At 35.3% G+C, this 18,122-nt stretch overlaps 1 protein-coding gene across 1 annotated transcript in view; it reads left to right on the top strand.

The window, feature by feature from the left end:
* LOC138714977 (uncharacterized) overlaps positions 1-18,122 on the top strand; it is a 63,784-nt gene that overhangs the window by 31,945 nt on the left and 13,717 nt on the right. Inside the window, exons 4-8 of the mRNA XM_069847315.1 lie at positions 5,070-5,133; positions 7,658-7,788; positions 10,746-10,864; positions 14,745-14,874; positions 17,717-17,816. Coding sequence (XP_069703416.1) covers positions 5,070-5,133; positions 7,658-7,788; positions 10,746-10,864; positions 14,745-14,874; positions 17,717-17,816 — 544 coding nt within the window. The remainder of the gene's footprint in view (positions 1-5,069; positions 5,134-7,657; positions 7,789-10,745; positions 10,865-14,744; positions 14,875-17,716; positions 17,817-18,122) is intronic.

Here is an 18,122-nt window from a genome sequence, read left to right on the forward strand (position 1 = left end):
TGTCCTATCAAAAGCTGGAATTTAAAACATTATTTCTCGTCAATTATGAATTGAGACATAAGTTATCACTTATCACTTACCTAAATATCTTCTTTCTGTTTCTGTTTGTCTCCTAATCTTTATTATTTCAAGTAGCTATATTATCCCTGTTGTATGCCAAAGAATATTATAAAATTGATTTATAAGTTAGTGGTTTATATGTGCTTGATTCTGAATATGAACAAGGTGAAAGTCACAAGATTTCATTTAGAGAAGATGTTGTGAAGGGATCCTTACTGTAAGAGGTGGATCCAAAATTGACTCACAAGGAGTGCTAGCATAATATTTCTGGAACTCTGTCAATTCCAGATCTTGGCAAAATGTTTGAACTTCTTATATTACACTGCAGCTGCTCACATAATTTATCTGTCATGTTCCAGGCACTATTAAGTGCATAAGTGACTTAACATTTAAAGGTATTATGGATATATTAACCGAATATTTAATGATTTAAAATTAAGAGTGCTTGATACAGTCCCTTGTATGTGCCAATATGTATGTTGGTGTATGTAGATCATAACTACAATTACAATGCCACTGTCATTTTTAATTTCACCTTTAAATTTTTTTTGCTGAATCTGGGTGGCCTACTTTTTATTTTGTAGCATTGTGGTGCTACAAAAAATCGATTGAGATTTTCACTGAAATGGAGTTTTCAACAAACCTGTATATTTGTATGTTTGTGTAGACAGCTTCTTCCAAGTTATCAAATGAAATTTTTTTTGTATTCAGTATTATAAATCAGTTCATCTGGGAATGTGTACGTGAAATAGAAAGTGAGCCACTGAAGTACGAACCAGTGTGCGGTGTTTGTTATCATTGAGCACACATCTGGTTCCTGCCTGTGGGCAAGGTTGCCTAGTGAAACGGTTCATTTATTAGTAGTTGAGTGTTTGTTATCTATGTAATTGCAGTGTAGTGTATTATGACTACTCGGCATATGTTTTCTACTGAACAACGTTTATTTATTTATGATTCACATATGTTAACACTCTCAACTCGTCAAGTTCAGAGTTGATTTGATGAAAGTGTAAAGCCGTCCGCACACGGAGATACTCTGAAGGTACTCATTTGGGACACAGTTACAAACTGATAACTTGTGAATCCCTTTCAGTGTAATTCATCGGGAGTCTGCACATGGCACTACTCAATAACCTGTCTGCTATGCATTACTTACCAGTTTCTGATGACTCGACATCCTCGTCACCTAGCTATTCCAGTCTCTCAGTCACCAACATCACAGTCCCGTTTTCAACTCTGATTGAAGATAAACGAACGAATTTTAAACATTAAATTTGTGAGGGGAAGTGGAAAGACATCCATTCTTTATAACAACTATCTGCCAGGCTGCTCAAGGTAAGATTTGACGTGAAAAGCATGTGAGAAGTGAGAATATAAATCCAAAGACAGGTATAAAACATTTTATTCATCGAAATTTAATAATAATAATAATAATAATAATAATAATAATATTATTATTATTATTATTATTATTAATATCTTTCTGGGCGGTCGGGTAGCTCAGTTGCTAGAGCAGCTGGCTACGGACTGGAAGGTCCGGGGTTCGATCCCACGTGGTGGCAGGATTTTTTCTCGTTGCCAAACTTTCAGAACGGCCCTGAGGTACACTCAGCCTCCTATAAAATTGAGTACCGGGTCTTTCCCGGGAGTAAAAAGCTGTCAGAGTATAGTGCCGACCACACCACCTCATTCTAGTGCCGAGGTCATGGAAAGCATGGGGCTCTACCTCCATGCCCCCCCAAGTGCCTTCATGGCATGTTACGGGGATACCTATACCTATACCTATTAATATCTTTCTTGCTACTAGACTCTGTATTCGCCATCATGACTGCACAACGAAAAAGCTTCGCCTTGTGTGATCGAATGCATGAGACTGCCATTTCTGTCACTGCAAAGTAGCTCTCTGTGCGGAACTGCTTTACTGTTAATAGTGAGTTAAGTTACTATTAGTGATTTGAATCAACCCATTCCATTCCTCCTGAATAGGTCCATGTGCGGACTGCCTAAAAGCTCCAGGTCATAACAATCATTGGTCTTTGTAAAACTCTCAAATGACAGGAAGTGTCCAGGCTAAGAAATAAAACAGGCAGAATAGGGTTCTCACCAAAGAGTCATTAGATGAAATTGGTCATTGCTTCAAAAATTCTCCTAAAAATCTATTCAGTGCCTTTTGTTACAAATAGGACTTTCTTATAGCTCTGTGCAAAGAGCTACATAATTGTTAAAATTAAAATTTTTTAAAATAACTGTGATACATGAACTTAAGGTGATTGTGTATGTAGGCTTACATTTTCTGAGCGGAGAAGTAGACCCACATTTAATATTTTCTCGGACAAGGCTTGGTTCCATGTTTATTAATATGTGAACTTGAACAAAATAATCGTTATTTGTGCTCTGAAAAACCTAATATCCTTCGTGAAGTGCCCCTCCACGATGGGAAAATTGATGTATGGTTTGCCATAAACAGTGAAGGAATTATAGAACCAATTTTTCATGAGACAACAGTCGATGCCCACATACAGACATGAACACGATTTTGTCCCCTTCCCCCACCTCTTTTTTTTTTAAGATAATTAACCGACAGGGAGCGTGATTTTGCCTTTTTTCAACAGGACTCTACCACAGCTCATTCAGCCATTGTTTCGATGACAGAAATTAAGAGGTGTTCAACCAGGACACAATTATTAGTAGGGATTTGTGGCCCCTTTATCCCCTGATCTAATCCCCTACGACTTTTATCTTTGGGGTAAAGTAAAACATGTCGTATACTAGACAAACCCACACACTCTGGAAGAATTTAAATTTAATATCCGTCAGGAGATTGGTACTGTTTTTCAACAAGAACTACAGAGAATGCTGGCTAGATTCTTGAAGAGGTGCCAAAAATGGATGGATAATGAAGGCAGCCAGTTTCACCACTTCCTTTCATAAAATTGGTAAGTAAGTAACTTTTTAACTGCTTTCATTCCATAAATTATTAAGGAATCTGTATATGTATGGTTGCATCACTGCCACTCTAGATACCTGCACATGGCAACGAGCTCCACACTCGACGATAGCATAAACATCGCACGCTGGTTTGCACTTCAATGGCTCTCTCTGTGTAATAATTTTTACTGAATTCTTAATGAAGTGAGTAACTCAGAATTGGTCAATTTTTTATCATTATTAAATAATTATGATTATAGTTGTCGCTGTTACTTACATAAGATTAAATGACAAATTATGTAATAAATAGTCTAGCTATTTGCAAAATTATTGTTTCAGATAAATTGAACATAGAGCAAGTTCGAAATATTTGCTATCAGTGTTTGTTTGAGACTTACCTGCTTTTGTGTCAGCCTTGTAGTGTGTGTACTGTGAGTCAGCAATAAACAAAGGAGCTTCCTCTGTCTTTCATTGACAGCTGACAATACAATGTGAAGTTATCACATCACGAGAAATCAGCAGAATGTACATGGGATAAGTGTTACTGCACACACTGTTACAGGCATTAGCTCAGTGTTTTATTAACATTAACAGTGAAGTGTAATTAATTGTGACTTGTAGTACAAAAATTACACTAAAACTAATGTATCAACATTATCTTACTACAAGTATATGGTACTTCCACTCATCCAATAAGCAGTAGTTTAGGAATTCTTTTGATTACAGTGCAGTGTGTATACATACGAGTATGTCAAAGTTTACTTCATACTGTTTAAGTAGCAACTTCTAGTGACTTCTCGTGATGTGAAATCTGTCATGAACAGACTTATTATGCTTGAATAGGAAAATAGCAGCTTCCAACATTGTGTATTAATGTGCCATTACCTACAATGCACAATATTAACAAATCCACTGATGATTATGGTGGTGGTGGTGTTGGTGATAATATCCAGTGTTTATTTTCTGAAGACATACAAGCTATTAATTTCTGGCATGGAGAACAAATTTTCTTACCGAATGTAAATTTAAACAATATGTCGTCCAAAATGTTCCACTAAAATATCCTTAGGCCAGGCACACACAAGAAGCAGCAAAACTTTTTTTTATAAACCATAACGAGTGCAGTGCCATAGGCTCTTACAGGCTAGCCACACACGGATTGCGACATTTGTCTCAGTCTGCGACAAATGGAGATAAAATGATGAAGCTGCTTGGAATTTTGTCTCATGATACAATGCCTTATGACAAGGCTGTGCGCCAGACATCCAGTCAAAGCACGCATGTGATTCTCCCTAATTTGTTCTGCGTGTTTACAGTGCTGAAATCAGAGCTTTTTCATAGGGGAGGGGGGTTTAACTATACCAAGGGGAGGTGCAACTAACAGCAAAAAAAAAAAAAAAAAATCATATCTTACCAACAACAAGAGAGACATCTGTGTAAAAGAGAACATAGAAAAATGGGATCAATTAAAGAAATAGAGCTTTCATTCGTTTGTATTTGTTTTAAATACTACTAAATGTTACTATAGGCATTAACTTAAAAATGTTAATATTGTTATGTAAAACATAGTGAATATGAACTGTTCTTTTATGTAGAATTGTCCCATAAAGCTTATGTTAGGTATCTTTTATACATAAACCACCTAAATTTAATAGGCCTACAAGTCTACATTTTTAAAGGGAAATGATATGAATACCCCATCTGTTTTTTTTTTTTTTAAGAGCTTTGAGGTCATTTTTTAAATGCATTTCATACACTTATACAAAATGTACCATTTCGAGTATGGCCAAATTTTGATCTCCATTACTGGTGATCGTCGTTGCACTACTTATTTGCGTCGACGTTTAAGTATCGCAATTCAACGTGGAAATGCAATGAGCGTTTTGGGTACTCTTCCCGAGTCCAGCCCTTTGGATGAACTCTTTCTCTTGTAAAATTTATTTAGTATTCCGTATGTATATATTTGTATTTGTATTTTGTTTTAATTACTGTATTGTTCAAATTGTAAAATTCTATCTAATATCTTGTTAAAAAAAAAGTATATGTAATTTACATTGCCTCCTTCTTATTTCTTGTTGTAGTGTTTCGAAGTTCGGGCTGTTTTTTCCAACCATTCACTGCTCAAGATGGATCGATCAGCAACCTGTAAGTTAACTAAAATTGTTTTGACTCTATATTTAATTTAATTTGTAATGCGAAAAAGAAGGTTAATTCCATCGAACTTGCTATTGATACAATTTACAAAGTTCAGAAAATACATACAATGTTGTGTGTAATGAATATAATCAACATATTGTTTTTCAATAGAGTTTTCAGTGTTTATTACTTCAACTGAATAGTGTTGCATTTGATTGTGATCTTATTAAAACATTTTTTAATTAAAAATAACTAGGTAAGCTCTCATATCACAGAATGTAGCAGCATTCAATATATTTTACAGTATAAATTGGATGACATGTTATAATATGATTCAGTCACTTTTAATATAATAATTTTAGTTTACCAGTTGAGATGTCCACTGCAAGAGAGAGCAGACCACAACAATCATGATTGGAGAAAAATGAGACTCACGGAAAAGGGTCGTATCCTAGAATTAGTCACAGCACTGTAGCATCAGCTGGTGCAATGTTACATCTATATTGTTTAAGGAAAGGAGAACAGATGATAGGGATACGTAAAACATATGAAGTCTCATCCTTCAGAATTTTATGGTATAGCTCTCTCTTGCAGTGGACCCCTCAATTAATTTGTAATTTTATTCTTAACTCTTTAATTTTAAGACTGATAATATCAGAAATGTCAGAAGGAAGCGAAATAGGGAGAGGAATATGTCAAGGATGCCCTTCAATACTACGTGGAGGATTTAGTGAAGAACTGTTTTTTCAGAACATTGGAGAAGTGATAGTAGGAAGAAGAAGAATAATGTGCATAAGATTTGCTGATGATATGGTGTTGTTAGCAGAAGAGGAGATGATACTAAGGAATTTGCTGCTGGAGCTAAATGGCAGCTGTGAGCAGTATGGAATGAAGATAAATGCAAAAAGACGATCATGGTCATAGGAAGAAAAGTAAAGAAGGTAAACTTGCGAATTCTAAATGAGGCAGTAGAGTAAGTGGACAGCTTCAAATACTTGGGATGTACTGTAAGTAGTGACATGAGCTGCTGGCAGGAAATTAAAAGGAGGATAGCAATGGCAAAGGAAGCTTTTAATAGAAAAAGGAGCATCTTCTGTGGATCTCTGGAGAAAAAACTAAGGAAGAGACTAGTGAAGTGCTTTGTGTAGAATGTAGCATTATATGGAGTAGAAGTGAAGAGAAGTGACTACAAGCACTTGAAATGTGGATATGGAGAAGAATGGAGCATGTGAAATGGACAGACAGAATAAGAAACGAAGCAGTGTTGGAAAGAGTGAGTGAAGAAAGAATGATGCTAAAACTGATTAGAAAGAGAAAAAGGAATTGGCTGGGTCACTGGCTGAGAAGAAACTGCCTTCTGAAGGATGCACTGGAAGGAATGGTGAACGGGAGAAGAGTTCGGGGCAGAAGAAGATATCAGATGATAGACGACATTAAGATATATGGATCATATGCGGAGACAAGACAGAAAATAGGAATGACTGGAGAATGTTGGGTTTGCAGTGAAAGACGTGCTCTTGGACAGAACACTATGTATGAAAATATCAAAAACGTGTACAAAAGTCAATTGACAGCTAATAAATATATAATAAATATATTATTATTACAACAAAGTTTCGTATGATGGATAGAAGCTAATAACAGTGTTTATTTTAATACATTCATGGGGATGAAAATAGATTGGGAATGCTCTTCTGAAAATAGATTGGGAAAGATAGAAGGGCATAGATTAAATTATCTAATAAATAATTCATTCTTTATTATTATTATTATCATTATCATTATCATTATCATTATTATTCAGTTAAGTTTTATATACAAAGACTTGGTAATTAAACTTCAAAATAGAGGTCACTACAATTTGGGTTTTTATCTTTCTGCCAGTCCCTTCATTCCACCTAGGGTTTCCAGACGTCCGTATTTCACTGGAGAGGCATTTTTAGAAAATCAAAAATTGTCCTGCTTTTCTTTCACGTCAATTATCAGTGGACCAAAGAAAGAAACTGTTTATGGCTGGAGTCTTAGAGGACTTGTGTTCATAAAATTTAACTTAAGGCACCTGTTTTGTGTATTTACTGATCGACAAACAACATTCCTTGTTCAAACAATTGGGTCATCAGAGAAGTACCAACAATCAGGAAATTAAATGAAGTATAAACTTATATAATCTGTACAGTTATGTAGTTAAATAAATAAATTGTTATTAACAACAATCTTGTATCGATTTTATTGTATACTATGACTAATAATTTACCTTACTATATAAAATATTGAAAATAACCGTCTTCATTTTCTTTAATTTATTAGGCCATATGATCTATAATAATTTCTTTAACTACCTTTCTAGGATTCTTTTACCTTTAGATTGATATTTTAGAACTTTCTTTTCAAGAGAAATATTAAACATTACCATTGTATTGAAAATATGATTTCGAAGATATTTGAAATTCTTGTTGTAATAATGTGTTCACTTTATGTATGTTTTCATGGTCATTGCCAGAACTGCTGACTTACTGATTAATACAATCGTCAGGTCTGTTTGGTATCCGGAACTATGGTGTGGACATCAACGGCTATGTAATGGATCCAGAGAAAGGGCTGTGCATCTGGCTGCAACGACGCTCAGCAACAAAGCAGACTTGGCCTGGAAAGTGGGATAATATGGTGAGTGTCTATAATTTGAAAACCAGTAGTGACTAACTATTGAAATAGTATCATCTGTTGAGGATGTACTATGAGAAAAAGTTTATTTTAACCAATCTATATTAAAACGTATTACAAAGGGCAGACAGTAAAAATACATATTGAAAGCAATTAGAATGTTCACTTTTATTTACCAGCCACTTCAAAATCTTCTGGTTTTGAGAAGATTTTTGCTTCTAATTTTTTTCTAGGGAATCAAAAAGATCTAAGCACTTAGGCTTATTAATTTTGCTCATTGTGCATCCTACCTCAGGGATTAAAGAGGAAATAGAAAGGCAAGTATAAATTTGCATGTATTGTCTGATTTAATGCCTTCATGGGTCAGAGAGCAGTTTCCAAAGTATTTGCATTCATTTAGAATATTTTTCGGATGATACATGGTGAAGTTCTTACCTCATTTCCATATCACTTACACACGGATTGTCAATAATGTCCATAGTTTGTATGTGTCTCTTCAGACAATAGATACCTGTCAGTATCTTTCATCTTATTTGTACCCCTTCTGTCTGGTTCTGATAATATGCACCGTATATATGTGAATACTCTGCACCATCGAATAATCTGCGCATTCTAATTTTAGAAGAGAGAGAGAGAGAGAAAAAAAAAAAGAAAATTGGCTGTAATTTGTGTTTTATTTACAAAAAATTAATTCTATGTAATTATATACTCCAAAACTAAATAAAATATCAATATATTTTAAGAAATGCGTCATAACTTGACATACTGTTGTAGAAACATCCAGGATTCTACCTACAATAGCAAATTAGGAAACACTATTTTGGATAATTTTGTAGACTAATGTAGGTCATAATGAATGGTTTCAGCCAACCAGAAAGAGACCATCCAATGACTCAACCTCTCTATGCGAAAGCTGTAGAACGTTTTTGTTCTACCCATGGTTTGCAAAGGGAAGAGTCCTGTGAGTCATTTGTTGACAATTCAAACAAATAGTTGGAATCGCAAACTGGGAAGAATCATGAACAAATGTTAGAATCAGTTTGTAATGTATGATTCAAATGTTGGAATCGAATTCTAAAAAAGAATCGCATTGTCCAACTCTACACAAATGCCAGACAACACTATAGTATAATGGGATCCAGTCTTTAAGGCGAAGCAGTACCAACATTATTTTAAATAATGCGCACACCCCAGTTTTTCTTTGCTAAATTCTGGGAAAAATATGCACGGAGTATTTGCGTATATCTGGTAATTTTGTCAATATCTTGGACTAGCAACTGTACAACACTGCTGTGAATTGTGTTGCAGAATGCAATGTACGTACTGATATTGCCATCTGTATGCCATCCATTGACAGCTTTATTAATCAACACTCATAGTTGTGTGTGCTACATTATTTTATGTGAAGTGTGTTACAGTGTTAAAAGCTAAGTCCATCATGTCAACATATGGACAGCATGCAAATATTGATGTTTGTCAATAAGTAACCAAAACTTAGTAAATATTCCAATTAAGTACAGTAAAACCTTGGATTACGAGCATAATTCATTTCGAAAACGTGCCCTTAATCCAAAACACTCGCATATCAAAGTGACTTTCTCCATGAAAAACAATGCAAACTCAGATTAATTCGTTTCACAAACTTTTATTCATATAAAATACAGTATAATTAGGTAAAGTCCACTACAATAGTGCAACACAAATTACTTTACTGTATTTTGTTTTTGAATGTCTTTCACCTGTTTTACCACTTAGTAAACTTCTTGAACATTTAAAGAAAATATTTTCATTATCACTTACGGAATCACTTCTGACTGCTTGACTGACTGGAATCTTTTGCTGACTAAGAACCTATCCAATAACACCTGCTTTTGCCTTGTTTTGAGGATTTTGCGGAAATGTGACATTGCGTTGTTGTAAAACAGATTTATTGCACGCACTGCAACAACCTTATCAGGGTGGTGAATTTGAACAAAATTTTGTACTGCTTCCCACTTTTTACATGCTTCTATCTCATTTGAAATGAGGAATTCGTCCGCTCTTTTCTCCTTTTCCTCCTCAGACGAGATCTCTTCCATTGCCTCTTGTTGTTGCTCATCGGTGGTTACATACAAATCATGCTGCTCGTATTGCAAGACATCACTCGTTTATCAAACAAAAATGTTTTCTCATTGTTCACTCGTTTTGCAAAACTCTCGCAAACCAAGTTACTCCTAATCCAAGATTTTACTGTACTGTATATGGTAAATAAGCCAGCCTATCCTCATTACAAGGAGTAACCCAGCTGCAACACACACCCTTTTTTCGATGTCAAGCTGTGTTCAGCAATTTTACAAACACTAGTAGAAATGCATTGTATGGTTGGGGGGGGGGGGGAAAGGTTACTTTTAAAGTGGATGTGCATAAAGGTCACAACTGTTGTCTTCATTGTTAATGGTAATTATAGTCTATGAAGTTATTGACTACCATGTATAATAGACTTTGGTACTGAAGTCAGGCCATAAACCAGTGAGGGACTTAAGTAGCTAGTATTTGCTGCGTCTTTACAAGTTTCTTTCAGTGCTTTGAGACAAACAAAATGTTTGCTTTGTCCATTAACAAACCTATAAGTTAAGTAATGATTATGATGATAGCTTTGGCATTTTTCTATATTTAAAAAATCTGTTATTCAACAATGGTGTATGAACTGCGAGGTTATTTAGCATCAGTGAAATTGGTGATAGTGAGATGGGGTTTTGCCAAGATGAGATATGATTTGCCATGAGATTACCTAACACTCACCTTACAGCTGAGGAAAATCGCAACTAGGTAATTAGCCCAAGTGGGATTTTTAGCCCTTGCTTGAGCACAGCCCCAGATCACGAGTCGAACTCATTTCATTACACCTGAGCTATGCTGGTGACTGATTTGATGTCGTATGATTGTAAATGTGACTAGATGTGATGATTGTTGCTTCACAGGTAGGTGGGGGATTGTCTGTGGGGTACGGAATCCTTGAAACAGCCATTAAAGAAGCTGCCGAAGAAGCCTCCATACCTGCAGAACTTATTGCTAAATTGAGGCCTGCTGGATGTGTCTCGTAAGTAGAAGAAAGTTCTCACCTTCCTGCGCATATTTCCACTCCTGAAATCTAAATCTAAATAATTTATACTAATGGTCTTACGTTTAGTACCTTAAATGCTATAGTCTTTATAGATCTTTTGCTAGATGTTTTTTAGTTAGATATTTTTTAGTTAGCTGTCTTGTCTGCTAGGAGCCTCATGAGACGTTATTTTGCAGAGACATCTGCATTCTGTCTAAATAGAGATGTTGGTCTGCAGAGATATGAGTCCATGAAGCGAGAGACTCAATGGAATGAGGAAAATAGTTGGCTGGTAGTCTTGCCCAAGCCACATAAAAACGTGTCATAAATCTACGACGAAATCAGAGTTTATTTCCCTTCCAATGGAAGTCATGATAAGAATTATATCACTTTTAAAAATCTTTGACTGAGTTTGAACTTGTGAACTTTGGATCAATTTTTTAAGCATGATAAATGTAGACCACTGAAATTGTGTTCCCCCTCTCTCAATGTCATAAACCAACTTGGATAGCTGTGGAATGACGTAATTTCTTTGTAAGGAATCCTGAGACTTACTGCCCAACATTGGTTTTCCCTCCAGTTTCTTTCTTTCTTTCTTTTTTTTTTATGGATAATGGCATATGCAGAATTTTGTCAAGGAAGAGAGGGGGTCATTATTAAAACTGGTTACAATTTATAGGTATATTATTGGTATTTAAAATTTTGTGTATTTGTTGTTATTATTATTATTATTATTATTATTATTATTATTATTTTTTTTTTTTTTTTTTTATCAACTGAATTTTCACAGGGGAATGTGAAACTAATTCCGGGAAGAACGTTCGCGACATCTTCATACTGTGGTTGTGAAGAAACATTTTCAAATGTGAAAGTTTCACTAATCTCTCGAGAATCATTGTATGATTTTTTGCTAAAAAATGGTAAAATTGAGCATTGTGATTGCTTAGACATATCAAAGAACCCGGAACTGTAATGTGAAGTTTTATATTAAAAATAAGAACTGTCAAGTGCACAAAGCGTTAAATGAATGTTTCGCAATAAAGTCAGAACTCAAACTAACGAACAGGTGAATACAGTTCTTATAATGAGTTTAAAATCGACAATACACAATATTTAACATATAAACTGCAAAAATGTCAAAATAACTTTTTCAATATGTTTCACAAATTAAAGCTGTGTCAGCTTCATTTTATTACAAGGTCAGTACTAGGGGGTAGGTCTCTCTATTAATAAAGATAGCATTGTTATATTCGAACATGGCGCAGCACCAAGCACAGGGATTATATTCAAGGAGGGATAGGAGGACTATGCTTGCAGATTTTGTTACTGTGATAGTGAACAATTAGAGGAGGGAAAACGATTATGGATAAAAATACTCAAACCTAAATAATGTCATCTTTTCAAAAAGTTAAGGGGGGGGGGGGTTAAATCCGGTAACCCCAACCCCCGCCCTTGTGTCTGCCCCTGATTATGGAAGTGGACCAGATATTAGCTTAAAACATAGGGCACGACTTTTATTTATATTTGCCAAAGCATAATCATCTTTTCACATAATTTATGCTACATAATTACTGCAGTTGAATGTTCATGTCCAGAAACTTCAATGTCTTCCATTTTCCAATGGATATCCTATGAAACAACTTCACTTCGAAGAACTTAATTTATAATGGATCCATGGATAGCAAGATATCGTATTATAAGGAAGATGATTTCCTTTCAAAAAAAGTTGTAATGAGTATAAGGGCAGCAGATATGAAATTGAAAATGAACTCTATTGAAAGAAGAATATTGAAATTGACAATGTTATCAGATGCGGATATCCTGAACAAATGTGGCACACTAAAATACACAGTCGTATCACAGATATTGTATGGCAAAAGACTGAATTATGATGCAGGATTGGATGTGTGTTATATTCCTTATCACTGTCATACTTCTCTGCAAGTGACACCTAGCTTTACTCTTCTTATCTGCCATCTGTCAGTAGGCTCTATGGTTTTCATAGATCAAATTATCTTGTCGCGTGCCTTGTAATAAAATGAATGTTTGTAGTAAATAGTATAAGGAAAACCAGATCTGAAATCACAGAGTAGCTTCAAACTTTGATAAGATAAACAACTCTGCTACCAATCATTCTTGCTATCATCAGGTATAATAATTTATTGCTATACCGATTTCCTACTTCAAAACTCTTGGCACCATCAAGCGAACAGAGGTCAAGAAAGTCTTAATTAGCTAACTCTGAAAGACTTAAACGCTGAATGTCCATAAATAAGGGTGTATACCTAGAAACAGGTTTTGTTGCAGCACCATTCGAAAGGCCCACTTAGCTGTGATTCATTGTGTCAGTTTTCGGCAATAAAATCTAGCGACTTATAGATTACATTACAGATGTAATTTATTAGCTTGCCTTGTAATACATGCTAGAACTGTTGACCATCCCCTCTAATGCACACTTCGGATCTTCTGAAAAGATTTTTAGATAGACACTGGATTTCGTCTCTAGAGCCTAGACACATGGTCTGTTTCGTTCAGTTTATGAACAACTGTTGTCTTACAAGGCTAGTTATAATAATTCCGTCACTTTACAAACTGGTGTCTTGGATACATCTGCCTGTTGAGTTAGCCTTCTTAACGAATTTGCGGAGACTGTTCGAGCCTATAGTCTTTTGTCCAGTTTTCCTTCAGTTAGAACGCGATTTATGCGCGTTTTTTGAGTCAGTTTCTGTCACTTGCTCCATTAAATTCTAAATTGTTGAATTAGATGGTTGTTGAACGTCAGGATATTTCCATAGGAATATAATAAGACAATTTTTGTACGATTTCGTCGTAATATCTCCTCTCCTCTCCCCTCCCCTCCCCTCTCCTGTTCCCTACCCTACTTTCCGCCCATCTCCCCTCCCCTCTCCTTCCATGCCCTTTCCTCCCCTACCACCGCTCCCCTCCCCTGGTCACTAATTCCCTCTCTTCTTCAGAATCTCTAGAAGTTGATTAGAACCTAATAAAGAAATGTTGAGATGCTAGACAACAGATTACTTAATTTTCAAAGATCAGAGGAGAGGATACTAACTAAAAACATAGTTCATTTCAGTGTTGCAAATATTCGTAAGTTGTCAGAATTATGAAATTCTATATGTTTGTGCGAGATCGTGCGTATTTGCTTGGTTTCTGCACAAAACCAATCTGCGGAAAGTCTAAAATTCCACATTCAGTATTCCCAACCTAACACACATAACAATTTCCCTCTTCTTACCGCTTAAGTGACATATTGATTTTACTGCTTTAGGCTTTTAACATATTATTTTTAGAGACGTTCAATATAGTAATAATTATAAATTGGAAACTTACCACTACAATTTCACCTAAATTGCACTGTTAATTATTGTTTTTAAATATTTGCAAAAATTAAGTAAACTCTACAACTCCACTAAAGTTACTGCATTCGTGATGCAAGTAACATTAAGGAAGCCGTGAAAAAATCAACAAGATTCCAGACTCATCATAGACTGGGGGAAAAAAAAAGACAGACGTATATCACGGCCTGCTAGAGTATAGTAAACACAGAAAACATTTTAAAGCAACAGTGTTGAAGATAGATATTTTTGTTTTGCAAATTTGCCGTCATTGAACAGAAATCAAGATGGAGATTTCATTGCAACTAATTAGAAATTCCTCTTTCAGGTATGTAATAAACGATCTTCGCACAAAATAATGTACAATACACGAGCGGTATGTTTTCTTTCAATTCTCGGAAATTAAAAAAGCTCAACTACATTTCGCTTTTTCAGACTTTTCCTCGAACATGAAAACTTCAACATACCGCTCTTGTAACGCATATTACTATTGTGGTGTATGCAACAGTTGATGTGTTTTGCAGGTTTTTCTTTGAAAGTGAGCGAGGCCTGTTCCCCAACACAGAGTTTGTTTTTGACCTGGAGTTGCCTGCAGACTTTATTCCCAACAACAGTGATGGGGAAGTGGAGACTTTCGAACTTCTGCCTGCTGAAGTATGTTATTTATATCTACGACATTGTGTTGTGAACATAGAATGGGATGGGGAAGAGGAAATGCATTTATTGATATAGCAAACGAATTAAGTTTAAACATATTATAAGAGATATGATTAAGCAAAGTTGTTGTTATTTTTTGTAAATTTGTTCCTTTCTACACAGGGTATACAACCTTTTATTTAAAAGAAGGTCTAATTTTAGCTTTTTAAGTTGCGAGGTGAATGGCAAGAGAATCAGATTCATCACATCGCCAAATTCTGACAAGTTTGTGTGAATTCATGATAAATAAAAAAATGTTTGTGGTAGGTTCGCATAGTACTCTTTTTATTTTCTATCATAACACCAGCTATTCACCACATCACTACAGTACTATAATATTAAGGTGATCAAATGTTTTTAGTCCATCAGTGGTCACTGTTCAGAAATCTAGATTAATAACAACAGTTTCACCAACATGTGATCAAATGTTTTTAGTCCATCAGTGGTCACTGTTCAGAAATCTAGATTAATAACAACAGTTTCACCAACATAACATCTACAACAACAACAGTAAATTTCAGCAGACAAAATTTTTTTCCAGGGACAAAAAGAGAGACATAAGCTTATATTCCCCAGGAACAATAATTAAAAGTGAGGAATTGTCTCCAGAAATAGGAGACATTTGAACACACTGTACTACCTTCGTGAGGTGCACCATAGGCAAAGTGAGCCACAGCTTCGGAGTGTTATTTTTGAGGAGCATAAGTGGCTTAAATTTAAATGTTCAATTAAATATTCGCCATGGAACTTAAATATATTTAAGAAAACTAGATTTCGATGTTTAAGTATATTAAATTTCTTACCAGTTCTATACTCTAGATAAACTACACACCTGTAAAACTATAGTCGAGGCCACCAGCGTGGCTCAGTCGGTTAAGGCACTTGCCTACCAGTCTGAAGTTGCCCTCAGGCGCGGGTTCGATCCCCGCTTGGGCTGATTACTTGGTTGGGGTTTTTCCGAGGTTTTCCCCAACCTTAAGGTGAACGTTAGGTAATCTATGACGAATCCTCGGCCTCATCTCGGCAAATACCATCTCACTATCACCAATCTCATCGACGCAAAATAACCTAGTAGTTGATACAGCTTCGTCAAATAACCAACTAAAAAAATAACTACAGTCATTTTCACATCTTCAAGAACTGCAATTCAACTCATCTTATTTCTCAAATATGTAAACTACACTGAATTGCGGGAATGCTGATCTCTTACACCATCCCTTAATAAGCTACAACTGAGCTGCTGGTCTGACATATATTTTCTTTACAGAGTACCGTGTATTGTTCGAAGAAAATTCTTCTAACAAGTAATAGCCAACACTTATAAGGTCAGCTGAAGATAGGAACAAACTTGCATCCCCTTCCATTTTGATGTGACTGTCATTTGAATTTGGTACTGAGCAAATTGCTGGTATAGCAACCAGCACCGGGTTAATAATAGTGACAATATTGTCGATGTTAATTATTGAATGGTCCACAGAAAGAACATGCAAAGTCACTTTTTGTTTATTTTTGTTTTTCGTTCCATCTGCTAGCTCATAAAGTGAACTATCTTTCTAGTAAATCCTAGTGGCAAAAAGCCTGCATTGTAACATAGTAACTTAAACTAAATGAGATAAAGGGGTTATTGTTTATAGTGATCTCCCCAAGGCTAACTCATGGGTAAGCAATCGAAATTGCCTATCTTCCTCAGAATGGACCAATGCTTTAAAAAGTCAAGCAATATTTCAGCGGTTTGCGCAATACCGGGCAGAACTCTAAGCACAACCCGCTGCCGTCATCCAGACTGTAGCGAGCTTGAAACACTTGGACACGTGCTTGGACAATGCCCCAAAGGCGAACTGCTGATCAATGCTAGACATCATCGTGTACAACATGCTTTGGCGATATCGTTAAAAATTTTAAATTGGGAGATTCATGAGGAAGTACATTGTGTATCATCAGATGGTTCTTTTAGATGGGCAGACATTATTGCTATCAATGGACGCTTAAAACGGGCTCTTGTTCTTGACCCTACATCCGTTTCGAAAGAAACCTAAATCAGGCCACCAAAGTTGATATTGAGAAGAAGTCTATATATGAACCTTGTCTGCCGTATCTTTCTCAAAAGTACAACGTCCCTCTTAAACAATGGTCTGTCATTGGTTTGCTGTTTGGCAGTAGAGGTTCTATTACAAAATTCACGTGGAATTATCTTAAGGAACTTGACATTCCTTTTGATTATGTAATGTCTATTCTTATAAATATTATCAAGGATTCTCTTCAAATATTACATCATCATCTCTATTTCAATTAATCAACTTATATTTGCCTTCACCAATTAACTATCTTTTTTCTTTAATATATCACATCACTATATTGTACATGTTTATTATATTCAGGACCCTTGTGGTCACTCAAATTCTTTGAGCTGATGTCTATAAATTTAGAAATTTATTAATAATGTCTTACCAGTGTATTGAAGTTAAGAAATGCTCCTTGTAAAATTTAGCATGTTCCTTCTGTGTACCTTTCAATTACTATAGCAAGTGGGAATACTCTGAAGATAAAATCTCATTAACATATTTTCCACATAAATTTTACCTGTTTTTTTGAGACTGGAACCTGGATTTCTAATGTAGAAACCCGAGTCCTAGCTGTTTGATTAGTGTCATGTCATATTCTGTATAATGAGATGGTGGAATGAACTTGTCAGTTTTTTTTTATATGTTTTAAATTGTTTTGTTTACTGATGCTTAGAGTAGTGTTTTATGTCGAGTAATGAATAAGCATCTTCTCACTCTCTCCATTAAAATATTTCCAGGAGGCTCTGGAGAAAGTTTTCTCGACAGAGTTCAAGACAACAAGCTGTCCTGTTGTTATTGACTTTCTCATCAGGCACGGTTTCATATCACCAGAAACAGGTGAGCACAAAAATAGGGTAGGTAATATCAAATTTAGAAATTGTGTGAATGTGAGATAAATTACACAGCGTGCATTTATGAGGGATCACTTTGAAAACATTCTGGTGAAGTGTACAAGGACCAAAGTGAAAATAATGCCTTCTAAATTTTTCTCGAATGTTAGTGGATGTAAGAAAATGAATTATACATATGTATGTAATTAATTTTTTTGTTAAGATATTCAATTTTAAAGTACCAAGTCACATTATCGGACCCTGCTTTTAAAGAAGTAATATTTTACGTGAATTATTTCGGAATATAAAGTAT

The sequence above is a fragment of the Periplaneta americana genome, chromosome 15, assembly GCF_040183065.1.
Source record: "Periplaneta americana isolate PAMFEO1 chromosome 15, P.americana_PAMFEO1_priV1, whole genome shotgun sequence".
Lineage (NCBI taxonomy): Eukaryota > Metazoa > Arthropoda > Insecta > Blattodea > Blattidae > Periplaneta > Periplaneta americana.